General features: G+C 45.9%; 1 protein-coding gene across 4 annotated transcripts; it reads left to right on the plus strand.

Annotated features, from left to right (window-relative positions):
• Positions 1–419: 419 nt before the first annotated feature.
• On the plus strand, positions 420–21,320 carry ILF3 (interleukin enhancer binding factor 3). 4 transcript variants are annotated; one of them, XM_083185128.1, is made up of 20 exons: positions 420–577; positions 2,829–2,896; positions 2,981–3,210; positions 3,314–3,497; positions 3,578–3,734; positions 4,939–5,030; positions 5,451–5,546; positions 6,034–6,145; positions 6,238–6,335; positions 6,724–6,835; positions 6,925–7,035; positions 7,466–7,668; positions 7,765–7,908; positions 7,982–8,119; positions 10,324–10,503; positions 10,651–10,777; positions 11,011–11,070; positions 18,281–18,682; positions 19,227–19,343; positions 20,161–21,320. In XM_083185128.1, the coding sequence occupies exons 2-20, from the start codon at positions 2,894–2,896 to the stop codon at positions 20,295–20,297; spliced, it is 2,703 nt and encodes a 900-aa protein (XP_083041254.1). In that variant the 5' UTR covers positions 420–577; positions 2,829–2,893; the 3' UTR covers positions 20,298–21,320. The 4 variants fall into 4 exon arrangements, with proteins under 4 accessions (XP_083041254.1, XP_083041255.1, XP_083041256.1 ...); XM_083185129.1 differs by having other exon boundaries at positions 3,578–3,725; XM_083185130.1 differs by lacking the exons at positions 18,281–18,682; positions 19,227–19,343; positions 20,161–21,320 and adding an exon at positions 12,538–13,017.
• Positions 21,321–27,126: the final 5,806 nt, after the last annotated feature.

Raw genomic sequence — 27,126 nt, forward strand, 5'->3', positions numbered from 1 at the left:
TGGGACTTGTAATCCCAACAAAGGATGCATGGGCATACTGAGATTTGTACTGTCTGTTTATGCTGGGATTTATAGTCCCACAACAGGGACACCGAGCATGCTGCTACTTGCAGTCCAACAAAGGCTGCCTTGACACGCGGATACACCGAATAAGGTAATTTATACCATGGTTTTTCCACAGATATACGGTTTTCCAGCGGCGCCCATACTGCCCGCTACACTCATTGTTCTCTACCTCAGAAAGCATGGTTAGGCCGCCATGTTGCCCGCCCTGTCGGGCCAGGTGCGTCGAGCAGCCAGCCAATCACAGCCACTGTGCGTTCCAAGCCTCGATACAGACCTCCCCAAGAAACCAATGGGAACCTAGAGCGTCAGCGCCGGTGGGCGTGGCCGGGCGGCATGTATATAAGCGCGGGCGCTGCGGCCACTTCGATCTGTCCCACCTCACCGGCATATACCATCCGCTTGAAGCCGCTCTTTTGGATCACGTGAGTGGGATTAGCCAATCAGGCTCCAACCCACGCCTCCTTCCCCATCGTCTAGCTGCGTAGTCAGGCCGCCAGCTGCCGCCGATCCGGTAAGTTACCGCAGCGCTTCTCCCCCCGGGGCTTGTGGGTTACCCACTGGAACGTACACGGAGGATCCACAATCGGCATCGGGCCGCGCTTTTTGCTTATCGCTTCCACCGCCATTTTCTTCCGTCTTGGCCGCCATTTTGTCCTGCTTCCCCGATGTAGGTCGTTCCCCGTTATGTCCCACATCCCTACTCTAGGGTTCCAGCCAGCGCCTCCGGTTCCTCGCTGAGGCCTGGTGTACCCTATTGTCTCTGGTTTGCGTTCAAAATGGCGGACGGTGGCTGGAGACGTACGGGGTTTCCAGGCCCCGGCTGCACGGGTTCGTCATGGCTTTTGTCCTGGCTTTGGAGGGCGAGTGGTCGTCTCCCGGGTTACTCTTTATTAATATGCTTATGTAACTGTACGAATTCGTGTCTATTGTGAGGGTGGTGCTGTGTATGGGGTGGACTGTCCCTATTGTGAGGATGGTGCACCGCGGGCTGTGCATGGAGGGACTATTCCTGCTATAAGGATGGTGCACCCAGGGGGATCTATCTTGCCCTGAGGATGTAGTACGGGACTGTCCTCCGTTGTGAGGATGGGGTGTATTGTCCCTATTGTGAGCATGGTGCACTGGAGGCTGTGTACTGAGGGACTATCCCTGCTGTACTGGGGGTTGTGTATGGAGGGACTATCCCTGCTGTAAGGATGATTCACCCGGGGCTGTGTATAGGGATTTTTCTTGCCCTGAGGATATAGCACTCAGGGCTGTCCATGTTGTGGGTTTGTGGAACCTGGCTTTGTGTATAGAATACCATCTCCCCTGATTACAGGTTATCCGTGCCTGTGAATGGGGGAGGGTGGCCAGTACCTGGGGCTGTGTATAGTGGTTATCCCTGCAGTATGGGGGTGTTGAAATGCAGTCTAACTGCGTTAGTAGGGTAGGCTGCAGTTGGTGTTCCCTGATGAAATGAAGGGGACAGACCAGTATAGAAAGCGGTGTATGCAGGCAGTATTAGGTGTATGCAGGCAGTATTATCTGTAGTATCTCATGGTTACAGCACCAGTTGGAGCGATGCTCTGCAGTCTATTCTTATGAGCAGCACGTGCTGTGCAGTGATAGGACTGCAGTGGCTGATTGCATAACCTAGTAATACAGGGCCAGGGATTTGTTGTCTTTCCATTATGCTGCTTTCAAATTCCTAGTAATTGGAGGTTCTCCTCCATAGACTTTATAAAAACTGGTTTCTCCCTCTGGAGAAAATGCTCTTCAATGGCTACTGTGCTGGTTCTCGGAAGTCCTCCACAATAAATGCTCTCCTTCTAGTTATTGTCTGTCTACTTCAGTAGTTTTAACAGCTTACTGTTCCTGAGGGGGTAATAGCTGGCTGCATGCAGCTGCAGACTGAGCCTCTGTTTTAATCTGTGGGTGTGATTAAGGCTTTTACAGATGTCCATATACTCTGCCCTCCTTTGCTGCTCCAAAGAAACATTGAAGGACTAGTGTATTTTCTGTAGTTATTTGTAAAGCTGTCCTGTAATCTACTACTCAGCTATGTTTATTCCTTCATGTGTTTGTAGCTTTGATGTGCTGTAAGTTTATTTCCCTTAAGCTCCTCCATATTGGGGTGCTGTAGTAGCAAGTAAACTGCAATAAAAATGCAATGGGTGTAACCTGGTTGCCATGGGCATAATGGAAACACTTTCCATATAGAATGCATGTAAAGTAGTGATGGTCAACAAAGGTACATGTGGTCTCCTGAGCCTTAACTGGTATGGGCATCGGAATCCTGCCTTTATGATGGCCAGGTTTCCATCATCGAACCACTCCATGCAATTGTAACAATTCCTTTAAAAACAAAATTAAAAAAAGTAAAAAAAAAAAATGGCGGTGTGATGTTCCTGACAATGGAGTTGCAGTTTGTAGACACTATTTTTGCTAAATGGTTTATTTCAGCACTATTAACATTGGGTGGCTATCGCTTCTACACCAGGCATGGCCAAACCAGCCCTCCAGCTGTTGTGAAACTACACATCCCAGCATTCCTTTAGCATACCCTAATGGCAAAACTGAGTCAAGGCATGATGGGACTTGTAGTTTCACAACAGCTGAAGGGCCATAGTTTGGCCATGCCTGTTCTACGCCATTTGTATGGCAAAAAATGAATTGTGGTAGGAAGTTGCAAACCAATGTACACCTGAGTCCCCCAGACCCTACCTGCTCTGCAGCTGGATCTGTTGGTGAGCTGCTCATGTTTTACGCCTATTTTGCAGATCTGCATCTTGCTGGGAAAGGCTCCTGTTGATTCACAGCATCAAAATCCAGAGAAACTGTAACAATGGTAAGTTGTGGCTCATATGAGCAGGCGGGTGACTATGTACTACAGAATTGTGGTCTGAATGTGATCCTACCTTAATACTTCCAGCGTCCCATGCGCATCTTCCTGAGCGATGATCGCCATGTCATGGCAAAGCATGCCACGGTCTATCCAACTCAAGAAGAACTGGAGGCTGTACAGAACATGGTGTCTCACACAGAGAGGGCGCTGAAAGCCGTGTCAGACTGGATAGACCAACAAGAAAAGGTCCTTATTGGGGACGTTGCACCATTGGAGCCTGAAGTCACAGAGGAGAGCAATGAAGAGGGCAAGGAGAGGTAAGTGTGCTCAATATTAATGTCCACCAGATTCCTCTTGGATAGCAGTATTGCATACTGGCAATCTCCTCTGCATTGTCTGACCACCCATTTCCTGATGTAGTAGTGACACCAAAACTGGAGAGAACTCTACCAGAACACTCCGTGGTGTGATGAGGGTTGGGCTCGTGGCCAAAGGACTTCTCTTGAAGGGAGATTTGGATCTGGAACTGGTTCTGCTCTGCAAGGACAAGCCCACCATTTCTCTTCTGAGGAAAGTGTCCGATAATCTCGTGGTGCAGTTTGCGGTAAGTCGGGCAGGTTTGCAGCTCTCTTAAAACATACATGCTATACTCCATGGCCTTCTAATTATGGCTCTTTGTTGCAGACTGTGCCTGAGGAGAGTTACGAAGTTGTACCAGATATTCGAGAAGCCACCATTGTAATTAAAAGTACAAAAGAGCCGCAGCTCATTCTTAACATCCGTCTAACATCTACTCTTGTCCGAGAGGAGGTGGAGAAGTTGAGCGCTGGAGGTATGGAAGGTAGACAATGGTTCATCCTTAACACTGTCCTGAACCCTACTTGCTTACCCCTCTTACATCCCCCTCCCCCATTCCTCTGCAATAATTTTACTGTAGGCTTCCATGTAATCTGATTGCTTTTCTTCAATGTTCTTGTTTTTATACTGCATTGTCTAATTACTGTATTGCCCACCCCCTTCTCTGGTATTTGCTGCTGTCTGATACTTGGTGGCCCTGTATGTGTTTAGTAGTCCTTTGCATACAGTGTCACGTGGGGGCCTGCCGTGGATGGATCACATTATAGGCCCCTCTGACGCTGTATTCTGCTGCTGATCAAGTTTATTTTTCTGCATGTATTACAAGTTGGGCTGTATGTGTTGCAGCAAGAGTAACAGACACTGTCCCTCTGTTAGTCGGCATGTGGCTATCCAGGTAGTAACGGAGCGTTTTGGATAAAGTTAGGCTGGACCTGCTCACGGCAGTTGTGCAAGCACTCTAAATTCTGTCCTGCCACGAAGAATCTTCCCGTGTGTAGACTAGCCTTATCTAAAACCCTGGCCTTGTGACGTGATCTTGCTGCAGCACAGACTGCCCCATATCGTGTTGTTCTATGAATATATTGCAATATGGTTCTGACATTTGATCTCGTATCAAGACTTCTAGTTTGTCGATTTTTAGGGACGCTGGACCTTTGACCAACAGGACTCTCTCTGTCATGGGCTGTGGCCAGGGCAGTCGAGCTGGGTGGAAGGTTTAGTGCAGAACCTGTAGATTCACCTGTTAGTTGCAGTCTTTTCTTTGTTTTATGGGGTTTTCACACTTGTGACTTTAAAGCAGCATTCTGTCATTTCCATGTGTACATTTAAAAAAAAAATTTTTTTTTTTTTTTTTTTTAAATTCAAGGCTGTGTTAAACAATCTGCTTAGACAATACTGACGCCTTTGATTTCCCTTATGCAGACTGCTGCTTTATTGCATTTGCCAGGAGAGTAAAGCTTGTAGCATTTAGCCAGTGTATGTCAGGATTTTTTTGGGGGGGGGGGGGAACCTTGGGAGTGTCAGGGATGGCCCTAGGTCTTGTATTAGTGCAGTTTACCAGTGTGCAGGGTATTACATCAGCTGTAGTACAAGAAGCCCCACTGCCCTCTGGAAGCTGCCTCATCCCCTCTCCACCTGACAGACACCCCCTTGGTCAAACCGTGCCTTGTCTTCTTATCCATGAATAGAAACGATATCAGTCAGCGATCCTCCGGACGTTCTGGACAGGCACAAATGCCTTGCTGCATTGGCGTCACTCCGACACGCCAAGTGGTTCCAGGTTTGCATTTTATTATTTCTGTCTTCCAAGTAGTCATTGCCATTTGTAACTCCTGTATATAGCTTATTGCAGTTCACACGTGATAGATACTTAAGCAAACACCAGGCCAGTAACTGTGCTTCGCTTGCTCCGGTCACTCCACAGGTGGCTGCCGAGCCTGTCGAAATACACCTCACAGGATACATAATGCTTAGATTCTAGCTGCTGCTTTGTTCTAAGAGTAATATTACCTTTTTTTTTGTACACTGTAATGACTAACATAGCATACATATCTTTAAACCTAGTTTTACATTTACCCTTGACAAAGTAGCACTACAAGACTGTTTCAGTTTACATTTTATATAGATTTATTTTTTTTATTTCTTTTCTGGCTTGTGCTGGTGTAGCATTGTTTGTTAACTATAGAATCCCTTGTCTCAGGCTAGGGCAAATGGGCTGAAATCCTGTGTCATTGTCATCCGTGTGCTGCGGGACCTGTGCACCCGTGTTCCTACATGGGAGCCCCTAAGGGGATGGGTAAGTAACTGCTTATGTAGTAACCAACCTGTACTGTAGTTGTTCACCTAATGATCTTACACCCGTATTGCTTGAACAGCCTCACTTCAAACAGGGCCTTCATAATGGGATCCAGGTGGCCCAGTCAACTTGTAGTCCGTCAATGGGTTCACATTGAGAAAAGGGTGTAGTGTAGGGTTGTGTCCCTACAACATTTGTATATGCACTCATTCTAGGTCTAACTATATTGGTCTGTGAGCTATACCACAACCTTTCTGCTACATTGTAGCCATATGTTAAATACCTCCCCTTCCAGTGCTGCAGGGTATAGTGGCTTCTACATTAGCTGGTAAGGAGTTGAGAGGCCCTGCTTGTCTGGAGCAACCTCCTTGTTTGGTATGAGAAGCTGCCTATAGGAGATCAATCTGTACTTCCCCATAGGTTTAGCTCTCTGTTCCCTCCAATTCCCAACAGTTGCTTGCCTCTGACATGCCTTTTCCTGTTTTAGCCTCTAGAGTTGCTTTGCGAAAAGGCCATTGGGACAGCAAACCGACCAATGGGGGCTGGAGAAGCCTTCAGGAGAGTTCTAGAATGCCTCAGTTCTGGAATACTAATGCCAGGTATGTATTTGCCTTAGTCTGCTTTCAGTGTGCGTAGTGGGACCCAACCCTCTGTGTGCGCTTATCCAGCAAAATCAACTTCTGTTTCCTAGATGGTCCTGGCCTGTATGATCCATGTGAAAAAGATGCAACTGATGCCCTTGGACATCTAGAAAGGCAGCAGCGGGAAGATATAAGCCACAGTGCACAGGTAAGGAGCAGGCAGTACTGGTGTGTCCAGGAACGGCAGCATGTCACACCTTACGCTGGCCACACCGTGCCTGGGCGAATGATGTAGACGTTTACTGAACCATAGCTTGCTGGTTTATATTAAGACCACAAACGGGACTTCCAACTCGGATACTTCTCTGTACTAGGGGATAAATACTTCAATCAAGTCAATCCAGAGATCCAATTCTATAGCCGGAGTATGCCTCTCTAAATAGGACTAGAACGTGCCCAGTAATGTTAATGCCTTTTAGCCCTCAATCCAGTTGGCTTTCTCCTGCGTGTCACTTTCCTAAATGCTCGGGTGCAGGCATGGCTCATGACAGAGGAGACTTTGCCTAAACTATCCGTCTTTTTTTGTTTCTTTGCAGCATGCGCTCAGACTAACCGCTTTTGGCCAACTACATAAAGTTTTAGGCATGGACCCACTGACCACAAAGGTGTCCAGAAACAGAAAGCCAGAGCCGGCCATTGATTACACAGGTATGTATTTTCCTTAAACAAAAAATGCTGCAGATATTATTTAATATTTTGGGATCATGCTATATAAACATTTTTCTGATGCTTCACAGTCCAGATTCCTCCAAGCACGACCTATGTTATGCCAGTTCTGAAACGCCCCATAGAGGAGGACAGCGAAGACAAATCGCCAAGTAAGAAGAAAAAGAAGATTCAGAAGAAAGGTATTTGAGGGGAGTTAGGCAGGGTCCACTTGGTAACACACATTCCTCGCCTGCAGTGTCTTGGCCTATGGTTGGCCAGTTCCTGACTGTCACATTTGACAAGGTGTACCGCTCATTTTATAGTGGTAGCTTGATTAAGATCAGGATTCAATCATTTTAAACTGGTTCAGACACAGCCAGACTACATAGTAGATGTGATGGCGTTTGAGCCACTGGGATTACTGTAGTTGCAGAGAACAATTAATGTTTAAAGCTGTGTACTATTTGAGAGCTTCCCTCTTATGGAGGCATGCCTCATGGTAATTTTCTAGGAGAGTATTTACAAGCCAGTTAACGAGGCTCAACTGTAGCAGATCAGACCCTTTAACTATCTGGCTTATAATCACTGACTTGATCTATGTGCTGTATGGCTAAACATATGACCTTACAGATCCAGAGAAGAGCGAGCCTCCACAAGCAATGAATGCCTTGATGAGGTTGAACCAGCTGAAGCCAGGCCTCCAATACAAACTCCTGTCTCAGACAGGACCAGTCCATGCTCCCATATTCACTATGTCTGTGGAGGTGGATGAGAAGACCTTTGAGGCCTCTGGTCCATCAAAGAAGACCTCTAAGCTGCATGTGGCAGTTAAGGTATGTACCTGAATTAAAGCGGTTTGGTCTGACCAAGAAATGTGGCCATCAACCATTGACGTGGCCATCAACCATTGACCTGACCTCTATCTGTAGGTCCTGCAAGACATGGGACTTCCCACTGGGATGGAAGAGAAGGAAGAGCTGCCTGAGGAAACTGAGCCAAAGCCAATGATCCAGACTCCAGTTGCAGCCGACAGTGCTCAGCAGGATAGTGCATCCCCAACAGACCAGACAGAGGTAAGTGCTTGTGAGATCGCTCATCTTTATACAAACGACTGGCATTTCCTCTCTAATACTGGATTACTTCTAGGGTCCCAAGCAGCAAGGGCCTATTCTCACAAAGCATGGGAAGAACCCAGTCATGGAGCTTAACGAGAAGAGACGTGGCCTGAAATACGAGCTTATATCCGAAACTGGTGGCAGCCACGACAAGAGATTTGTGATGGAGGTAATTCAGTTAATGGTCAGAACTATCCAGTATTACAGCAAACAATTTACATGATGAGATGTAGAAGAAGCCATTGTAAAACAAGCAGCAGCGCCCTAAGATTTAGTGGTCGATTCACTGTATCGTAATCTAACCTCTGATGCCAACATTTCAGGGCAGGAAGGCCCCTTTGACAAGGTGAAAAATGGGCCTGTTTGTCTTGGAATGGTGGTATCAGATGTGTGATAACTGAACATTATCGCTTAAGATGGATACAGTATGAGTTTTGACTAATATAGATTGTATACTTGTCTAAGTATGTGATTGGTATCACAGGCTGACTCTACATGATTTATTTTAAGGCAAAGAGAAAAAAGGGCTGTCTGGGGGAACGCACTGAAAACTTGAAAATATAACCTTAATTGTTTTATTTAATTGTTTTATTTCAATATTCCCTATATCGAAGATTTAAGGGAAACCTAAACAGCTGAAATTTTAAGGGGGTTAAAATGACGTACAATACATACAGATACATATAGTGTGTTAGAAAAAGAATATTTGCCTTTAAAATTCACACAGATGACTGTCACAGAGAGATGGCTGTTTTACAGCCCTGAGAGAAAATGATTTTGCTATTGGCAATGTTTCACAATAAAGACTCTGTTTGTGCAGCCTGGTGTCGCTATATTACAGTTTAATATATTACTGTTTGGACACAGGGCACAGTGGTAAGAGGTTTTACAGTAAATATCTCACGGATTTGTGCAGTCTATTGGCGCCCTCTTGTGGTCAATTCTGATATGTACCAATAATCCCAATTATTATGGGGCACATTTACATTCCGTGGATAGAGATATATATATATATAGTCTCTATAGAGGCCTTCTCTTGGTCTGGATATACTGTCTCACTGCAATCTCATATGCTGCACAACTTGCTATCAGTCTGATTGCATGTAAATGCTACCGCTTTAAGTGATATTTTTCACTTTCTAGCAAATCATTTTAACTACATACAATTTAGGCTAACAGACATTTCTAGGACAGGCAATGTGCCAACGCAACGTTTTGTGGTTTAGCAGCCTTGACAAAGCTGGTAAACAGCGAAACGTTGCGTTGGCACATTGCCTGTCCTAGAAATGTCTGTTAGCCTAAATTGTATGTAGTTAAAATGATTTGCTAGAAAGTGAAAAATATCACTTAAAGCGGTAGCATTTACATGCAATCAGACTGATAGCAAGTTGTGCAGCATATGAGATTGCAGTGAGACAGTATATCCAGACCAAGAGAAGGCCTCTATAGAGACTATATATATCTCTATCCACGGAATGTAAATGTGCCCCATAATAATTGGGATTATTGGTACATATCAGAATTGACCACAAGAGGGCGCCAATAGACTGCACAAATCCGTGAGATAGGACTATCTAGCCTTAACTTTACTGTAAAACCTCTTACCACTGTGCCCTGTGTCCAAACAGTAATATATTAAACTGTAATATAGCGACACCAGGCTGCACAAACAGAGTCTTTATTGTGAAACATTGCCAATAGCAAAATCATTTTCTCTCAGGGCTATAAAACAGCCATCTCTCTGGGACAGTCATCTGTGTGAATTTTAAACGCAATATTCTTTTTCTTCTAACACACTATATGTATCTGTATGTATTGTACGTCATTTTAACCCCCTTAAAATTTCAGCTGTTTATTATGTTTCCCTTAAATCTTCGATATAGGGAATATTGAAATAAAACAATTAAAGGTTATATTAAGTTTTCAGTGCGTTCCCCCAGACAGCCCTTTTTTCTCTTTGCCTTAAAATAGTATTTTTGGGGCCCACTTACCCTGTCCAAACCAGGGAATAAATCAAGCCATTAGGTTGTGCGAGCATCCACCAACTCCACACGGAGTAAACCCCCTTTCCGTGACTACATGATGCAATTTGTACTATGTTTTCTACTGATTGCCTATATAGTCCATATCTGTAGTACATATCAGTGTGCCCCTTAAGTCTCTCAGTTCCAGAGGGCGCAGCGCTGATTACACTAACTGTATTGTGTGCGGATCCAACTGTGTGTGTGTGTGTGTGTGTCTGAAACTTGTGAGCAGTATGTCTAGTTATTAAAACCAAAGCAGAGATGAAATGGACCCTTCACAAGGGTATACTGGAGCCTTAACCCATGAGCTGTTCCTCTAACAATCCCTCATGTACTTTACTTCCTACAGGTTGAAGTAGACCACACAAAATTCCAAGGCTCTGGTTCTAACAAGAAGGTTGCAAAGGCCTATGCCGCCCTTTCTGCCCTAGAGAAACTGTTCCCTGACTACAGCATGCATGCAGAGACTCCCAAGAAGAAGCGGTCCCCACTGATGTCTAGGGGTGGTGGTGGTCCCAGAGGTGGAAAAGTAAGCTTTCCTCTTTATTTTATAGGGGTGGGTAATGTAAGTGCATGCGTTGTCTGGGCCTACTTTAGGGCGAGGGACTGTGCTGCACCTTCTCTACACAACGTAGGTCAATGTGTAACACTTATCCTTTGCTTGCATCATAACTAGGGTTTTGGGATGATGTTCAATGAAGTTCCCCCACCCCAAGTCATGCGTGGTCGTGGCAGAGGAGGAATGAATCGTGGCAGAGGAAGGGGCCGTGGCTTTGGAGGCAATCAAGGGTACATGAATTCTGGTGAGTGCTGCATGTATATGCACAGGGCCTTGGTTTGGGTGGTGCAGTGGAATATACTTGCTTTAGAACAATACATACAGAGGACGTAACCCTTGTCTTCTAACTGTTGCAATGACCATGGTGTCACTCCTGGCCTCTATAGTTTGGTTTAGTAACAAGATTTGCTGACTGTTAATGCAGAATCTACCTTTATGCTACTAGAGACCTGATCTCTAAACACCTCTGTTCTACAGGTGGATATGGTGGTTACGGTGGAAACTACAACTATCAAACGTCAGCGACTGCTGGATACAGTAAGTGCTGTTTGGCCTGTAATGTCACAGGAGTGTTGTCTGATATGCAGATACTAGGCATTCGGGAGTTTCCACACTTCACAGGAAATGCTTTATAGCGACTAGAGAGAATGCTGGTACACGCAAGGGGTGATGGAATCTGTCTCCAAGGTGGCAGATGATGGAGGGAGCAATGGGGGTTATGGTGTAGTATTGGAATGTTCTGTGCTGAAAGTGAATTACTTTATTACTCTTAGTAACGGTGAATAACCTGTTGCACTTGCGCAACTCTAACACTATGAAAGCTAATTGCCTTGGTCACTTCTAATGTTCGATTGGATATGTAAATGTCGCTAACTGTTCACTACTCGTCTACAATCTACAGGAATGTCATGACGACATTCCTCAGATCACACACCTGGATGAAACAGGACTTTTGCTTCTAGTTCCGTGTAACTACACGTGGGTGCTGTTCTGTTCCCTTAACCTTGCAGTTGCCTAGCGGGCTGCTTGTGTTACTGTGAGTTCTGTGCTAGCAAAGGAAACTTCGCTGTTCTGCCTCGACTGCAAGGGAGTAGGAATCCTTTTGGAAAGGCCACAAAGCTGCGTTTGTTCAGCAAAGAAAGTGGATACGTTACTGCACTTTATTACAGCAAATGTTTATTCAAACAGTAAGCTGCAGTGTTCCCCTCTGCGCATTTCTGCAAAACATCCAGGTCTTTGCCAGATGTGCAAACGGGAACCGGCTTATAAGGTGTTCTGGCTAAAATAAGCTGCTTTACTGAGACCATTCTGTGATCCTCTTATAAAGTATACTGACAAATCGATATGGTTACAGTCTCCTAATAGACTAGACTTTGCACTCGAACCTGTGTTATATAATTGGTTAATTGGAGACCTGAATTATGCCCTATTGGATACCATATCGGGATTCTGTGCAAAGAGTAACCATGCGATTGAATGATTTTGTCACACTATACTCATCCATCTCGGGTTGCAGAATCCTCTCGACAGGAGCAGCTTGTATTTTGGTTGGCATGATTATAAAGCGGGCTCATGACCTACACCGTGGAGTCAGCCTATTGCGTTACCTGGAACGGCAAATCTCACTGATGGACTGCCTTGCACCGATCAGTGAGGTTACTCGTACCAGGAGAACCGACTGTTTCAGACAAACGGCTTCCTCCTGTGTGTAGATGGTGGCTCTGCTTTACCAATCAGATCTTGAGTAATAACGTGCGTTAATGGTTTTTACATTTCTCTGCTTTTGGTTTTTACACTGAGGGGAAAACCACTCGCATCCAAGTACTTGACTCTGAGAAACTGAGCCTCCCCCTTCCCCTGTCGCCACCTGGAGGAGCCCAGTTTGTTTTTTCTTGTGGGGAGACAGGAGCAGAGAAATCTAAAATCTTTAAACTATCTCTGGCACAACGGCCATTCTACAGAGGATTCTAATTTTATTTCTCTGCTGTCTCCCCCTCTTTGTAGGTGACTTTTTCTCAGACTGCTACGGTTATCATGATTTTGCATCCGCTTAGACCATCTGTAGCGTTTTGCACTCATCCACTCAAACCCACAAATCGCTCTTAACTCCTGTCTGTTCTGAGCGCCACGAGATGAACGTTCTGCTGGTTTTTTATTTTCCCGTTTCCACGCAATTTTATGTTTTGGACTGTTCACATCAAGCTTTACAGACTAGCCTGCAGCAGCGTATAAACTGTGATTTGGAGTCTGTCTTGAGACTCCCTTTTTTTTTTTTTTTTTTTTTTTTTTTTTTTTTTTTTAAATCATGTGGAACTTGATTTTTATCAAAGTCGACGTTTGAAGTGTCACTTGGCCAGTCATTGTTGTCCTGCGGTTATTGGAGACTTGAGCGCACAGGGGTGGTCTGGTTTTTAATCTTGTTTTTTATATATTGCAACTTTTACTTTGCGTGTCCATATTGTTTAATAAATCTTGTAAAAACTACTGTGGAAAATAACTGCTACACTGGTTTTTCTTGTACAAGCCATTTCCAATGTGGTGATTGCTATACGGAACACAAGAAGGAACGTGCTTCATGGTATTTAAAGTTTTTTTGGGGGGGGGGGGGGGGCTCCCATCATCCTGCTGTTCTTGAAGTCTTCAGTCTAAAACTCTTAATAGCCCATTAGAACCTCCCCTTGTTGGGTCTACCATGGTCACTAGATTGAGGGTTGACATTGGGAAGTTCAGTCAAATTTTTTTTTATATATATATATATATATATATATATATATATATATATATATATATATATATATATATATATATATATATATATATATATATATATATATTTATTTATTTTTGGGGGGGGCAGCAATGTGCTGACGGGCGGCATTTCATGCCCTACCATCCACTAGGGCAGGCATTCCCAACCACGGTCCTCAAGGCACACCAACAGTGCAAGTTTTAGTGATATCCAGACTTGAGCACAGGTGACTTAATTAGTACCTGAGTGATTCTGATTAAACCGTCTGTGCTGAAGCCTGGATATCACTAAAACCGGCACTGTTGGTGTGCCTTGAGGACCGTGGTTGAGTGCCTGCACTAGGGGATGGATGGAGAATATAATAGTGCGCCGTTCATAGAGAGGCAACGAGCCCAAAGCATGGCGAGCGCATTGGTTTACCAATACGGTGCCCATCTACAGTCGCGGCAAAACTGAAAAACCCCATGTTGACTTTTTGACTGTCTACCTTCCCAATTTTTATCTTGTGTTGACATAGTACCCTAAAGCCATGTCTACCTTTTTCATGTGTTGACCTAAGGCCTGTCAATAGTGGTCAACTTATGATCCATACACTTTACAGTATGTGGTGTGGTACTCTAACTGGGGTGGGGAGGGTCTCCAGTTGAGAACAGGACACTAATGTCTTAGAATCCCACAGATCAATATTGCATCCAACATTAGTATAGCTCTCTGCTTTTTACTCCAGACTACTGTATATGCCAGAGTAGATGGCTTTCCCTTTGGGAGACCCAGATGCACATTTGAAGAGTGCCCCTCACAGTGACTGCATCCGATTCTACTCCAATATAAAGTGTATCTGAATATTGTGACTGGTGTTGCGCCTAGGCAGACACTTGCATTTCCCTGCCCAGCTGTGACTTCTGTGGTCCCTGCAGCCAGTGTACAGGCGGTAGAGGGTTGCTTGTACACATGCAGCTGCACTAATACATTCCTGCAGCATAGTTAATGCAGATGTTTGTACAATGCAGTTAGAGACAACCCGCTGTCCACACCATCAATATGGTGGCCAGTTTGTACTCGGCCTATTCAAGGCTTTACACAATGACACTTCAGATGGCCAGCCATGGATTAAACCTAAGTGTCTGGGGGAACTTTCCAATGACATGATCACTCCATTCTTATACTGCTGCCCACACAACATGCCTTACTAAAATTTAGTTTTTTTTTTACCTGATCGGCGATTCCTCACTTGCTGTGTTCCCCTTCTGTGTGATGCTTGCAGTTATAGTATTGCTTGTGATTTGTCCTGGTTACCGCCTCAGTTCTCTTAAGTAAAGCACAGTATCTAGCAGGGAGTCTGATGGCAGTCACTGCTCCTTTTTTCCTACCCATAGGGGAATGCTGGAGGGAGTGTCTCCAGGGGAATTATAAGGCATTGTTGTAGCTGTCTTACTAGTCCTTTTCCCTAATGTCCTAGTGTTGGTGCATCTTATGGTGTGGTTTTATTAACCTATCTTCTGTAACAGATACTCAAACACTTAGTTGACCACCTTGTAAATCACCCTTGCCAATCCGGCAGGTTGTGGCACAAATTTGGCAAGTGTTGGCTACGTGACTGCTTGGACAGCTGTTGAACTGATTAGGGTGATGGGAAGACGCCCTCACTTGTCGTCCTACATACAATACACCACTAATAACCTGAAGTGTGTATTGTTGCTGTTTATGCCTTTGGGCTACTATGAGTTTGCCCTACAGAGTTCCAAATGCAGCATCCTTTAGTAGCTGTTCTCCAGAACCTTAAATGCCTTGTGGAAGAGTTTGCTCCCTAATATAGAGGCTGACATATCCATTCATTTTATTTGCTACTGAGCTACATAGTCTCCAGTTAGGCCACACAACCCTACATAGTCTCCAGTTAGGCCACACAACCCTATAAATAGGGAGTTTAGGGTTATGTCTGTCACGGCACTTAATCTGCTCCCACTGGTTGATTCAAGGTAAGAATTAACCATTTCCTGTGATCTGTGGAATTCTGGTGGGTGGTTACTGGAGATGTTTGGTTTTGCTGATTTAAAAAGCAGGGAACGCTCCGTTGGGTATACCCCCTGATCGGTGATGCGCAGTTCCACGTGTCGCTATTGCCTGACTAGTTGTATTACTTGCAGTATAAATCAAGTTGACTCGTTCCAGATTTCTTACCAGAGAACACCTGGTCCGCACGCTTTGCATGTGTACTGAGTGATCTGTGCTAACCTACGTTGCATAGCAGGGGGCTGAAGTCACCCAGTGTATGCTGCATAGTAAATAAACACCAATGGTCCTTGGACCTCCCTCCTGTCTCTATGCTGGTTGCCAATGATTCAGGGTGTGGTCAGGTGATTCTTGCACCAATTCTAGAGTTAACGCTTTAACCATTTTGTTGCCAAATGGCTACAACTACTTCTGGAATTTTTAATGTCCTTTCTGTAAATCTATTAAAATGTGTGACTGGCCTCTTTGCTACAGCAGTCCGGCCATTACAAGTCTTGGAGTACTGCAGACATGAGTTTTCAGACAGCGCCTCTTCTTGCTGGTGCTTCCCCACTCTTATGTAATGTACATTAGATTTCAAGGATCCGATCAGGACCGCTGATCGCATCAAATGTCAAACTCCTCCAATTTTGGCCAGTTTTCATCCGATTCTTAAAGAAAACTGCCAAATCGGAGCAATATATGGGCACCTTATGCTTATTGTGTAGTCCATAAGGAAAGGGGCCTGGTGGGACAAGGTCAATTGAAAGTTCTCCTTTACAATCCTGTTTTCATAAAGACTGGGCTGACCTGTCGCCCCTCTGTTTGAGATGAGGGCATTGCACGTGAATTCCACTTAGATCTTTCTAACAATCAGGATTTAACAGTTGACTTCTGGCTTTAGTTGTTGGGGCTCAAAAAAATAGTATACCCTAAATATTGTATAACCTACCCAAACTAGTGTTCTGTTCCATGACTTTATTTCTTCACCATGGGCCTGGTTTGGGTTATTGCCATTGTTTTAGCTGTCTTCACTGAAGGCAACAAATGACTGTCATCTTTGCTAGGGAGGTAGGCCATGTCAGAGGTATGGGCTTTATAGCAAAGGAAAGTCTGCCAGAACAGCCAGACCTTCTCAATATAAGAATATTTTGTGTCAGGATAAGTGTTCAACACTCATAACAAATTTTAAAATGGCTTCCTTGGCATGTCCAGTGTGTAAATCTGCGAGGCCCCACCAGACAGGTGCGGTAATGCCTCAGCTGCTGGTGCTTCATTGCCTCTACTGTCCCATACCTGCTCCAGAGGTGTGTCCTAATGCTGGGCAACCTGCAGGTGGCCACTTATTGTTCAGAAATTGCCAGCCTATTGGCGTACTATATTGTGAATGGCAGCTCTGATATAGACTGGTGCATAGTGCCCCTGTGACTTGCAGGTAATCACTGGTGTCTTACATGTGTATCTGGATTGTTCGGACAGCTGCAGATGTAGTTTCCCATTCACCACACTAGGGACAATGTGATTCTTGCCCCCACTCCCCATGGACGAGATGTTAATACATCTGGTCTGCTCTATCTGTACTTCTGTAATGCATCCCCCTAGGGTTATTAATGGATACAATTTATAATACTTCAGAGAAACCTACATGATTGGCCTGGACCATACAAGGCAAGCAGTCTAAATGACTCTGGTCATGGTTGTTTGCTTAAGCTGGGTACTCACTAGACCCGTCACTCACGGTGCAGGCCGTGACCAGGGAGGGGAGCGCTAGTGATTACCTACTTGTACAGACAACATGGAAGAGCATCATCGACTACAGAGTGTACCCTGGAGGCCATTTTGACTTTGCATATTCCACTGAGGTGGAACCGCAAAATCTTCAGGGTCATCCAGAGTGTACACACCTGATACTGCCTGCTGTTGCTGATATTGGTGGAAGCTGAGTGCCAGCATATGCGCTTGCTGGCGGGGTCATCCTCCACTATCTGCTCCCTTGTCTGTACATGCACAGATAGACCAGAGGGATAATGCATCATCCAGGTGCGTACACACATGAGCAATATTGCTTCGAACGCCCAAAGGATTAAAATTAGCAATATGGCGTGGCTTTAGTCGACGTGCAGCAGGAACTATTCTCACACTGCATGTGTCTAAACAAGTACAGCCACAGCTGAGAAACAATTGTTTGATCTTTTCAGCCATCCAGTGTAATCGCCATGACCAATGGGAACGTGCATTAAGAGTGAATGACTGTTCAGAATCCGCCATACTTGTCCAAAATGTTTACAAAGTTGTCCTATGTGTATGAAGTTCCATACCTCACTGGAGTGTATAGTGGTGCAGAATGGGCACTGCTCTATTAAGGGTGGCCAATACCGGGGCTGCTGGGTTTTTTTTTTTTTTTTTTTTTTTTTTTTACATTTTTTTCACCTGAGTACTAGGATTGCACAATCCTGGGATTGGCCATAACATTATCGCCCCAGCACATTTACTTATGCTGGGATGTGAGGACAGCGCAGCATTGCCTCTGCCAGCATCACGCTACACTGAGCCCCACAGCCAGGACTGGGGCAGATGAAGCTCCAAATCCTGGTGCTTTTGGGGCCAACCTACTACTAATGCTCCATGCCAGCTGTCTAACCAAAGCCTTAAGGAAATGCTATGTCTTAAGGAAATGCTATGTATGTTGTATCTGCCAGGCTAACAGGTGACCTAACTTTTTTTTTTTTTTTTTTTTTTTTTTTTTTGTATTCTGTTATCCGATGCAATTGGTGTAATGTGTGGTGGTCAGGGGAAAGCTTGTGTATGTGACCGCTGTAAATACCTGGTCCTGGTGAGGGTCCTATATCTGCTCCACGTGGTTTTATCAAAACCTTGCGAACTATGTGACCTTCTTGGCATATTTAGTACCACCGACTAGAAGAGAATGGTAAATATTTGTAGCAAATATATCAAGCTTTTGGTTACCGTACTGATGAGCAAAACCTCTCCATCTTTTTTTTACAGGTCAGTTCTACAGCAATGGTGGTGGTGGTGGTGGCGGCAGCTCAGCCAATGCCAGTGGAGGTGGCGCAGGTTCTGGTGGCTACAGCTCATATTACCAAGGTGAAGGTTACTCTGCACCAACTCCTCCTAAACCGTTTGTGAGCAAGAAGCCACCGCCCCAACCACAGCAACAGCCCCCACAGCAGCCGCCTGCACCACAACATGCAGTTGCACCAGCCAAACCGGTTTACAACCAGGGTTACCAATCGCATCAGGCACAGCCACAGCAGAGCTACAACCAGAACCAGTACAGCAACTACGGACAACCCCAGAAACCAAAAGGAGCCTACAACCAAGCATCTCAGGGAGGTGCTAGTGGCGCCTACAACTACTCAAATTCCTACAGCACCGGGGCAGCCTCAGGTAAGAGAATGGATAATTTATTTTACTTGCCAAGCTGCTGAGGGGCGTCCCTCTGGATAAAATAGAGGTGGAGCCTAGTTGCAATGTAGCATACCATAGAGCTTGCTCAAGGCCATACAGCAGATTGGAACTTTCTATGTTTAGCAGTTCCCTGTGCGGAGAGACTTTTGACACTAGTCCGCAGCCCATACACGCTGCTATGAGGGCGTGCTTTCCGTGCTGTACTAGCACTGATTGCATTGCCTTGCCTGTGCATGCAATGTGATGAAACCTAAGTACAAAAAGTATGTGCGAGAACATACTTTTTGTACTTAGGTTTCATCACATTGCATGCACAGGCAATGCAATGCGATCCGTGCTAGTACAGCACGGAAAGCACGCCCTCATAGCAGCGTGTATGGGCTGCTTTAGCCATTGGCTACATCCTGCAATGCTCACTTGGCCCATAGGAGAGACTGAGGGGAAACCTACTGTATTCAATACAAAGTAAAACCTCTGCATGGGCAGTATAGCACATCAGTTACACCTCTTCTCTTCTACACAGGTTACGCTGCTGGCGATGGTTCAGGTGGGAGAGGTGGCAGTTCATACACAGCACCCAGCTCTGGCTACAACGCGGGCACAGCCTATGGGGCCGGGGCTAACAATACCTCATACCAAGGTAAAGTACCCTTCTGCTTACCGGGTCCTTGACCTGTTGCTCTTTTCCCTTGGGCACCTTTTACTTGTGAGCTTATCGTTCAATTGTATTCTCTGCATAGAAGTGGAGTCAGAGGCAGTTTACCTCTGTGCTTTTTCAAGTGTCAATTATTGGTCAATGCTTACTGGCATATCCTTAAACTCTTCCTGCCTGTTCAAACACTTTATTCCACTGATAAGGTTTCTTACTTTCCATAGCTGGTCAGGATTTCCACCTCTGCAATATTCTCAGAGTCCTGCTCTTCCTAACCCTGGAAGTTACTGAAACCTGTTCGTCCTTGGTCATTTTCTGACTTGTTCGTCCTTGGTCATTTTCTGACTTGCACTGAGGTGCTATTAAACCTGGTCAAGCCTATTACCTGCACTATCTAATTGGCCAACGAAAGGCCGGCCTTGCCACGGCTTATCAGGGATATTATTTGGCCTCTCACTTTGAAGTTTTTTTTTATTTTTTCCTCCCTGAAGAAAGGGACTACCATTGGCCACCAGTATGAGTGTAAATAGCAATACATTGGTAATATTTCAAATATATCCAATTTATCACTGAAACGGATGCATAAAATGAAATGAAGGGCCTTAATGCTAATTCTTGTATTGGCCATTCTCCCTATATAGGGTATAAGCTAATGCATGTAGCACTCACTGCATAATTATGTAAATACCTCTAACGTATACTCACAATACGGTTTTGTAGCACCAAACAAATGCGCTGTGTTTTTTATTTTTTTTTATTATTTATTTATATCTTCTCCTCTAACATGTTTTTGTCTTTCTTGTAGGCTACACACAATCTAACTACAATCAAGGTCCTGGACAAAACTACACCGCCCCTCCCGCATCTTACCAACCGCCCCAGGGCGGCACCGGAAACTATGGCAGAAACGTGGATCACAGCATGAACTATCAGTACAGATAGACTGCCCCATTCTCCAATCCCCCCCCCCCCCCTCCTCCTTTATTGCCCATACATACCCCTCTCCCAGAGAAACATCAAGCTTCTGTTACCACTTATCGGTTTTACAGCGTCTATGGGGGAGAGGAAGTCTATTCCTCCACGTTGCAGTGCTTTTTATTACGTGATGACTCTGCTCTTTCCCATGTATGTGGCAACATGTCTGAATTTTGTATTGGTCCCTCTGTATCTCTATCACCTGTTGCCGCACCAGAAAGCCTGTTGTGCGTATACTGTAATTTTTGGTTTTCAGAAAAATTGTCTTTTTATTTAAGTTATGGTAATGAGGCCTCTGTGATTGTTGCCATAGTGGTCTGACAGAGCTGGATCTGCTAGTGTATGATCCTGTGCTGGGGCGTTGGGTGGTTGCTGGCCATCTAAGAGTTTAGTGCAGCAGTAGGCCAACCGGGGCTTTTTAGCGGTCGTGGGACAAGTCCCAGCATGTCCTGTCTTTGATAGGCAGAAGTTGCGTTCTGCAATGTAGAGATCTAGTTGTGCATGCTGGTGGTTTTCCCCAAAACGGCTGAGCCACAGGTTGCCTAGCGCTAGTTGATACACCGAATTCTGGTTTGTAGCATCCTGAAAGCTACCTTCTGAGACTTTAGTTACGGTAGCTATTGGATACAATCTTTCTAGTCTCTGCTGTCAGCCCCTATTTGCTACGAGGATTTTTAATCGGCAGTATCCGTTTGAGCTTTTTAGGCCTAAGCAGTACATGCACCTCCTATCTGCACCAGTTTTCCCATTTAAAATAATTCTGTGAAGTGACTTAACAAGCTTTATGTATTTTAATGCGTTTAACGTTTTTTCCTTTTTTGCAGTTTTATTTTTTGTATTTTTAAGTGAAGATTTTATTTTAAGACAGTGGGATGTGTCAAAGGGTTTTTTTTGTTTTCTTTGTTTTTTTTTTTAATGTCTCGTTTCATTCAGGCAGTATCAGAGTGAGTCGAAACATAGTTTAAAATAAAAAAAAAAAATGAAAAATTACACGTTGTGGATTTTATTTTTTTTCCCCTCCATTCTGCTCTCATCCCCCTAGAATTTCATTGTATGGCTGATTTTATACAAAGTGGCCCTTTAGTAACTATTGAGGTGCATACACACTAGACCTGGGGTAGCAAACTCCAGTCCTCGAGAGCTACCAACAGTTAATGTTTTCCAGATCTCCTCACAGAATCACAAGTGAAGTAATGAGCTCCACCTGTGGATCTTTTAAAATGTGTTAATTAGTGCAGCAGCTAGGTTGTCTGGAAAATGTGAACTGGAGCTGCCCTAGACCTATGTATTCACTGAAATATTGGTGAATAACTTCCCTAGTGTCTTGGACGAACTATCTTATGCATACACACTGAACAATATGTTGAACAACTATCTTGCTAGATTATAGCTTCTTGTGAAAGTCATCAAACATTAACCTGTCTGCACAGTCAACTGAAAACCTCTGAACTAGCTGCAGGACTGCGCATTGTTCGTAGCATGCACACTGAAAAATACTTTAACCAATATCTTTTTAGAAGGCTGATATTTGTCATAACATCGTCTAGAGCAGAGGTAGCCAACTACGGTCCTCGAGAGCTTCCAAGAGTTCACATTTTCCATACAACCTAGCTGCTGCACAGGTGCACTCATTACTAGCTGAAACATTTTCAAAGATCCACAGGTGGAGCTAATTACTTCACTTCAGATTCTGAGAGGAGATCAGGAAAGCATTAACTTTGGTAGCTCTCGGACTGGAGTTGGCTACCCCAGGTCTAGTGTGTATGCTGACTTCCATCAAGGGGAGAAGGAAAGACTAGGCTTGTCATTATTGTGGTGCACCGTAAGGAGGTATTTTATATAAAATATAACTTTTATTCACTTAAAAAGCGACATATAAAACCAAAGACATACAAAATAGACAATTAACACAAGTTTTAAAATTGAGGAAAAGATTCCTCACGTAGTGAGACCCCAATGTCACAGTATCCTGTGGTTTTTGTTTGTCACAGCAGTGTGTCTTACTATATAGGGAATAGTCTGCAGACCTAAACAGATCAGTAAATTCTACCCATGTGATAGTGTTATATCGGAGTAGCCTTTAAGTTACAATGATGAGTACTAATCCTCTAATTGCTAGGGTACTCCAACACTAGTTGTTTTAAATATGGTTATAGTGGGGAAATATAGTGATCTGATAGGTCTAGGTCTGCCGAGTTGAAAATAGTAGACATTTGGTGTCTTACGTGGATAACATAGGGGACTTAAAAGCAGGCAGGCAATGTAACAAAGCAATGAAGAATGCAAGTCAGATGCTTGGTTGCATAGGGAGAGGTATCAGCAGTAGAAAGAAAGAAGTAATAATGCCACTGTATAGGTCATTGGTACGACCTCACCTAGAGTATTGTGTTCAGTTCTGGAGGCCATATCTCCAGAAGGATATAAATACATTAGAGACTGTACAAAGAAGGCAACTAAAATGGTGCATGGCCTACATCACAAAACGTACCAGGAAAGACTAAAATATCTTAATATGTATACTTTAGAGCAGAGAAGGGAAAGGGGGGACATGATAGAAACTTTCAAATATATCAAGGGCTTTAACAAGGTACAGGTGGGAGACATTCTTCACAGGAAGAGGAGCAGCAGAACACGAGGACATGCACTGACACTAGAGGGAGGAAGATTCAGGGGAAATGTGAGGAAGAATTACTTCACAGAAAGAGTAGTAGATAAGTGGAATAGCCTACCATCAGAGGTGGTAGAGGCAAATGCAGTAGTACAATTTAAACATGCTTGGGATATGCATATTGATATCCTTACAAAAAAATAAGGATCAAATATGGTTTGAGGTAACATGTTTAACAAAGGGGCAGACTAGATGTGCCAAGTGGTTCTTATCTGCCGTCTAATTCTATGTTTCTCCTTCATCCACTAGGTGTCACTGGAGTTACACTGGGGAATAGACGGCGACCACAGGGAGCATGGGCACTTTAAAATAATTAATCAGTGTGACCAACTCCTCCCCTTCTACTTCCCCTCCCAGGCAGTCTAATGCTAGGTACACACCAGGACGACTAGGGCCCGATCAGCACAATCTAGATCCAATTCCGATCAATCGGATGTAGATTGTGTGCTGATTGGGCCCTTTTCTGACCTGGTGTGGAGCGATTCCGATCCGATGCGCGGTCCCGCGGGTCGGTCGGTCGTTATTGAGATCCTACCTGCTGCAGGTAGGATCTCAATGACGACCATAGAACCGGGTGCGGGTCGCCATCGGATCGGACCCGCTCACGGTGCACATCGTGAGCGGGTCGTGCCCTCCCGCGTCATCGTGAGCGGGTCGGACGAGACACTGACGACCCGCTCACGATGTGCATCGTGAGCGGGTCGTCCTGGTGTGTACCCCGCATTAGATCGTGCCCAAAAGGGAGCAGGTCACATCTGGCTCATCGCCTGGGCTTTTTGATAATTAGGGCATAAAGCAGCAAGTTTTGCCTTTGAGGACAGGCAGATAGTTGCTGCTACTATCTGCCTGCGACGTGGGAGCCTGCCGGAGGGAGCCGGCTGCTGCTTATAGGGTTTGCGCCCGGCTCCCTGGCTGACAGAGACCACCGTCTCTGGAGCTGTAACGGGCGCCGTTCACACGCAGCGTGCACCCGATCCTCCCCCAGCTCCACCGCCGACGGCATGGCCGCAGCACTGTGTCCCTGACCTTCCTCTAATAGGAAGGCAGGGTAATACTCAAACGGCAGTGCAGCAGAGGGTTTTTTAAACCTGGCGCCATTATGGGTGACGGAGCTGCCAGGCGGGGGGCGGAGTTACCGCGCGGTACTTCCCAGCAGGCCTTGGCATACCCCAGCGTTCCTGCAAGTCGCAGCGGCCATCTTGGACATTTGGTGCCGTTTGAACACGCTGCTGGAGGCTCCACAGTTGCGCTGCAGATCTATCCTGACTGCAGTTGGGCGATCCCTGTCCCCTGGTGACCGTCCTGCTGAACGCTCTATCCGGTCTGTGAGTTACAGTGGGGATTAGAGCTAGGTGGAGACAGTTTGGGCTGTGTCTCAAATTAGAGCTATAGCGCTCCTAGGTATATGCCATAGCGCTGTACAAAGCTCTGTGACAGCTCTTTTACTTTCACTGTCTCTCCCTTCCAGCATATATATTGCTGCCTATCCTATACCTACTATCTGTGATCAGTCTGGTAGTGTGTGGTGATTGCTGGGTGTTCTGTTGAACCATGGCAGGGGGTAGCTCCAAGAGGGTTACTTGCAAGAAGTGTGCTGTTAAATTTACACCTTCTAAGGAGGGAGACTCTGTATGTGATAAATGCACTGCTTTACCCCCAGCTCCAGAGTCCCCCGTGCATACCCCTGTTTGGGCATCACAGTTAGCTGATGTAATGTCTCATTTAGCTTGCGAGCTCTCTGCAGCTCAAAAGGACAGAGAGACTTCCAGAACTCAACAGGCTTCCTTGACTTCTGCTGTGCAGAGCTTAACAAAGGCCTTGACTCCAGCAGAGGGCGCCATTGCCTCATCTTCTAGGCAAAATCCCCCTACCTTACTCAGGAAAAGGGTATTACTGCCCTCTGGGGATTCTGGGGAGTATGATGATATGCCTGATCTGGAGGAGGGCGAATTTGCCCTTCCAGATAATTATGATGATGATGTGGAACCTGAGGCTCAGGCGTTAGTTACGCAAGAGCCGGCCCCAGCCACTCCAGGTCTGGAGGACCTTATACATATGGTAAAGGTTGCCTGCAAGGTGTCAGATGACACAGACATTCCTGCTCGTCCTTCTTTCTTTGGAAAGAGACAAAGGCAGTCACCCACCTTCCCCCCAGCGGAGGAGTTGGATGAACATATTTTGCAGGCTTGGAATCATCCTGACAAAAAATTCCAGGTACCTCAGAGGTTTCTGGCTCTTCCACCAGAGGGTAGAAAGAGGGTCGAGATACCTCCAGTAGTGGACTCTTCAGTCTCACGACTGTCCAAAAAGAGGGTTCTCCCGGTGCCGGGTGCAACCACTCTTAAGGATACTTCTGACCGTAAGTTGGAGGTAACCCTTAAGAACATTTTTTCAGCAGCTGGAATTATTCAGCGTCCGGCCCAGGTCGGGTGCTGGGTAAATAAAGCCATGGGGGTATGAGCTTCTCAGATCCTAACAGAGGTCCGTGAGAGCTCTGACCCTGCTTCTATTGTTCAGCTGGCTGAACAGATCCAGGAGGCATCCAATTATTTGATAGAGGCCTCTTCTGACGTCTGCATGGTTGCAGCCAAGGTTTCGGCCTTATCCATATCAGCTCGCAGAGCTCTCTGGTTACGCCAATGGCAGGCTGACGCAGAGTCCAAGCGTGCTGTGGAGGCCCTGGCGTTCAATGGGGAGGTTCTTTTCGGGCCAGAGCTCGACAAGTGGATCTCCCAAGCAACGGGAGGTAAGTCCCACTTCCTTCCCTCAGCGGCTCCTCCAACTACACGCAGGACCCCTCAAAGGCCCTCCTTTCGGTCCTTTCGTCCAACGACCAGATTCAGAGGTCGTTCCAGAGGCGGAGCTCCATCTAGAGGCTCCAGAGGACGAGGCAGAGGCGCCTCGGCAGCTGTCCAGGAGCCCAAGTCCTCCAAGCCAACCGCATGACTGTCCACGGTCTCATCTGGGGGATCCCAGAGTCGGCGCCCGACTGCTGTCCTTCTGTCACATCTGGCTGCAGTCTTGTCAGGACTCGTGGGTAAGGGATCTGGTAACTCAGGGTTACAAATTCCATTTCAGGTTAGTCCCTCCAAACAGGTTTTTCAAGACCGGTCTCCCAGTCTCAGGAGACAAGGCGCAACTTCTGTTGTCAGCAATCAACAAGCTGCGGACAACGGGAGTTGTGATACCAGTACCCGAGGATCAGCGTACTCAGGGATACTACTCCAGTCTGTTCCTTGTGCCGAAGCCGGATGGCTCGGTAAGGCCTATACTAAATCTAAAGGATTTGAATCCGTTTCTACAAGCGGTCAAATTCAAGATGGAGTCCCTGCAGTTGGTGATTCAGGGACTGGAACAGGGAGAGTTCCTGGTATCCTTGGATATCAGGGATGCATACCTGCACATCCCCATCTGGTCTCCTCACCAGGCCTTCCTCCGGTGCGCTATACAGGAACAACACTGGCAGTTCCAGGCCCTGCCGTTCGGTCTCTCATCGGCCCCCAGGGTCTTCACCAAGGTGATGGCGGTGATGATGGAGGTCCTCAGGGCTCAGGGGATTACCATCATCCCCTACTTGGACGATCTTCTTCTGAAGAATCGTTCGAGGGAGGCCCTGTTGTCCAACATACGGCTCACCCAGGAGACTCATCAGTCATGGGTGGATTCTGAACTTTGCAAAGTCTCAGCTACAGCCGTCTCAACGTCTTTTCTTTTTGGGGATGATTCTGGACACCCAGCAGATTAAGGTTTTTCTACCGCCCGACAAAGTTCAGTCCCTGCAGGTCCTGGTCAGGTCGGTCTTGCGACGGCCACAGGTAACGGTGCACCTTTGCACCAGACTCTTGGGGAAGATGGTGTCCTCCTTCGAGGCGGTACAATACGGCCGCTTCCACTCGTGCCAATTCCAGTTGTCTCTCCTTTACCAGTGGTCAGGGTCTCACCTGCATCTTCAGCAGCGGGTGACCCTGTCTCCTCGAGCCCGTCTGTCTCTGCTGTGGTGGCTCAACTCCGAAAACCTGCAAAGGGGCAGGAGGTTCGGCATATGGGAGTGGACTCTCCTCACCACAGACGCCAGCCTTCGAGGCTGGGGGGGCGGTAACACTGGAACACCAGTTCCAGGGTTTATGG

This window comes from Crinia signifera, chromosome 4, assembly GCF_055691185.1.
Source record: "Crinia signifera chromosome 4, ASM5569118v1, whole genome shotgun sequence".
NCBI classification, from domain to species: domain Eukaryota; kingdom Metazoa; phylum Chordata; class Amphibia; order Anura; family Myobatrachidae; genus Crinia; species Crinia signifera.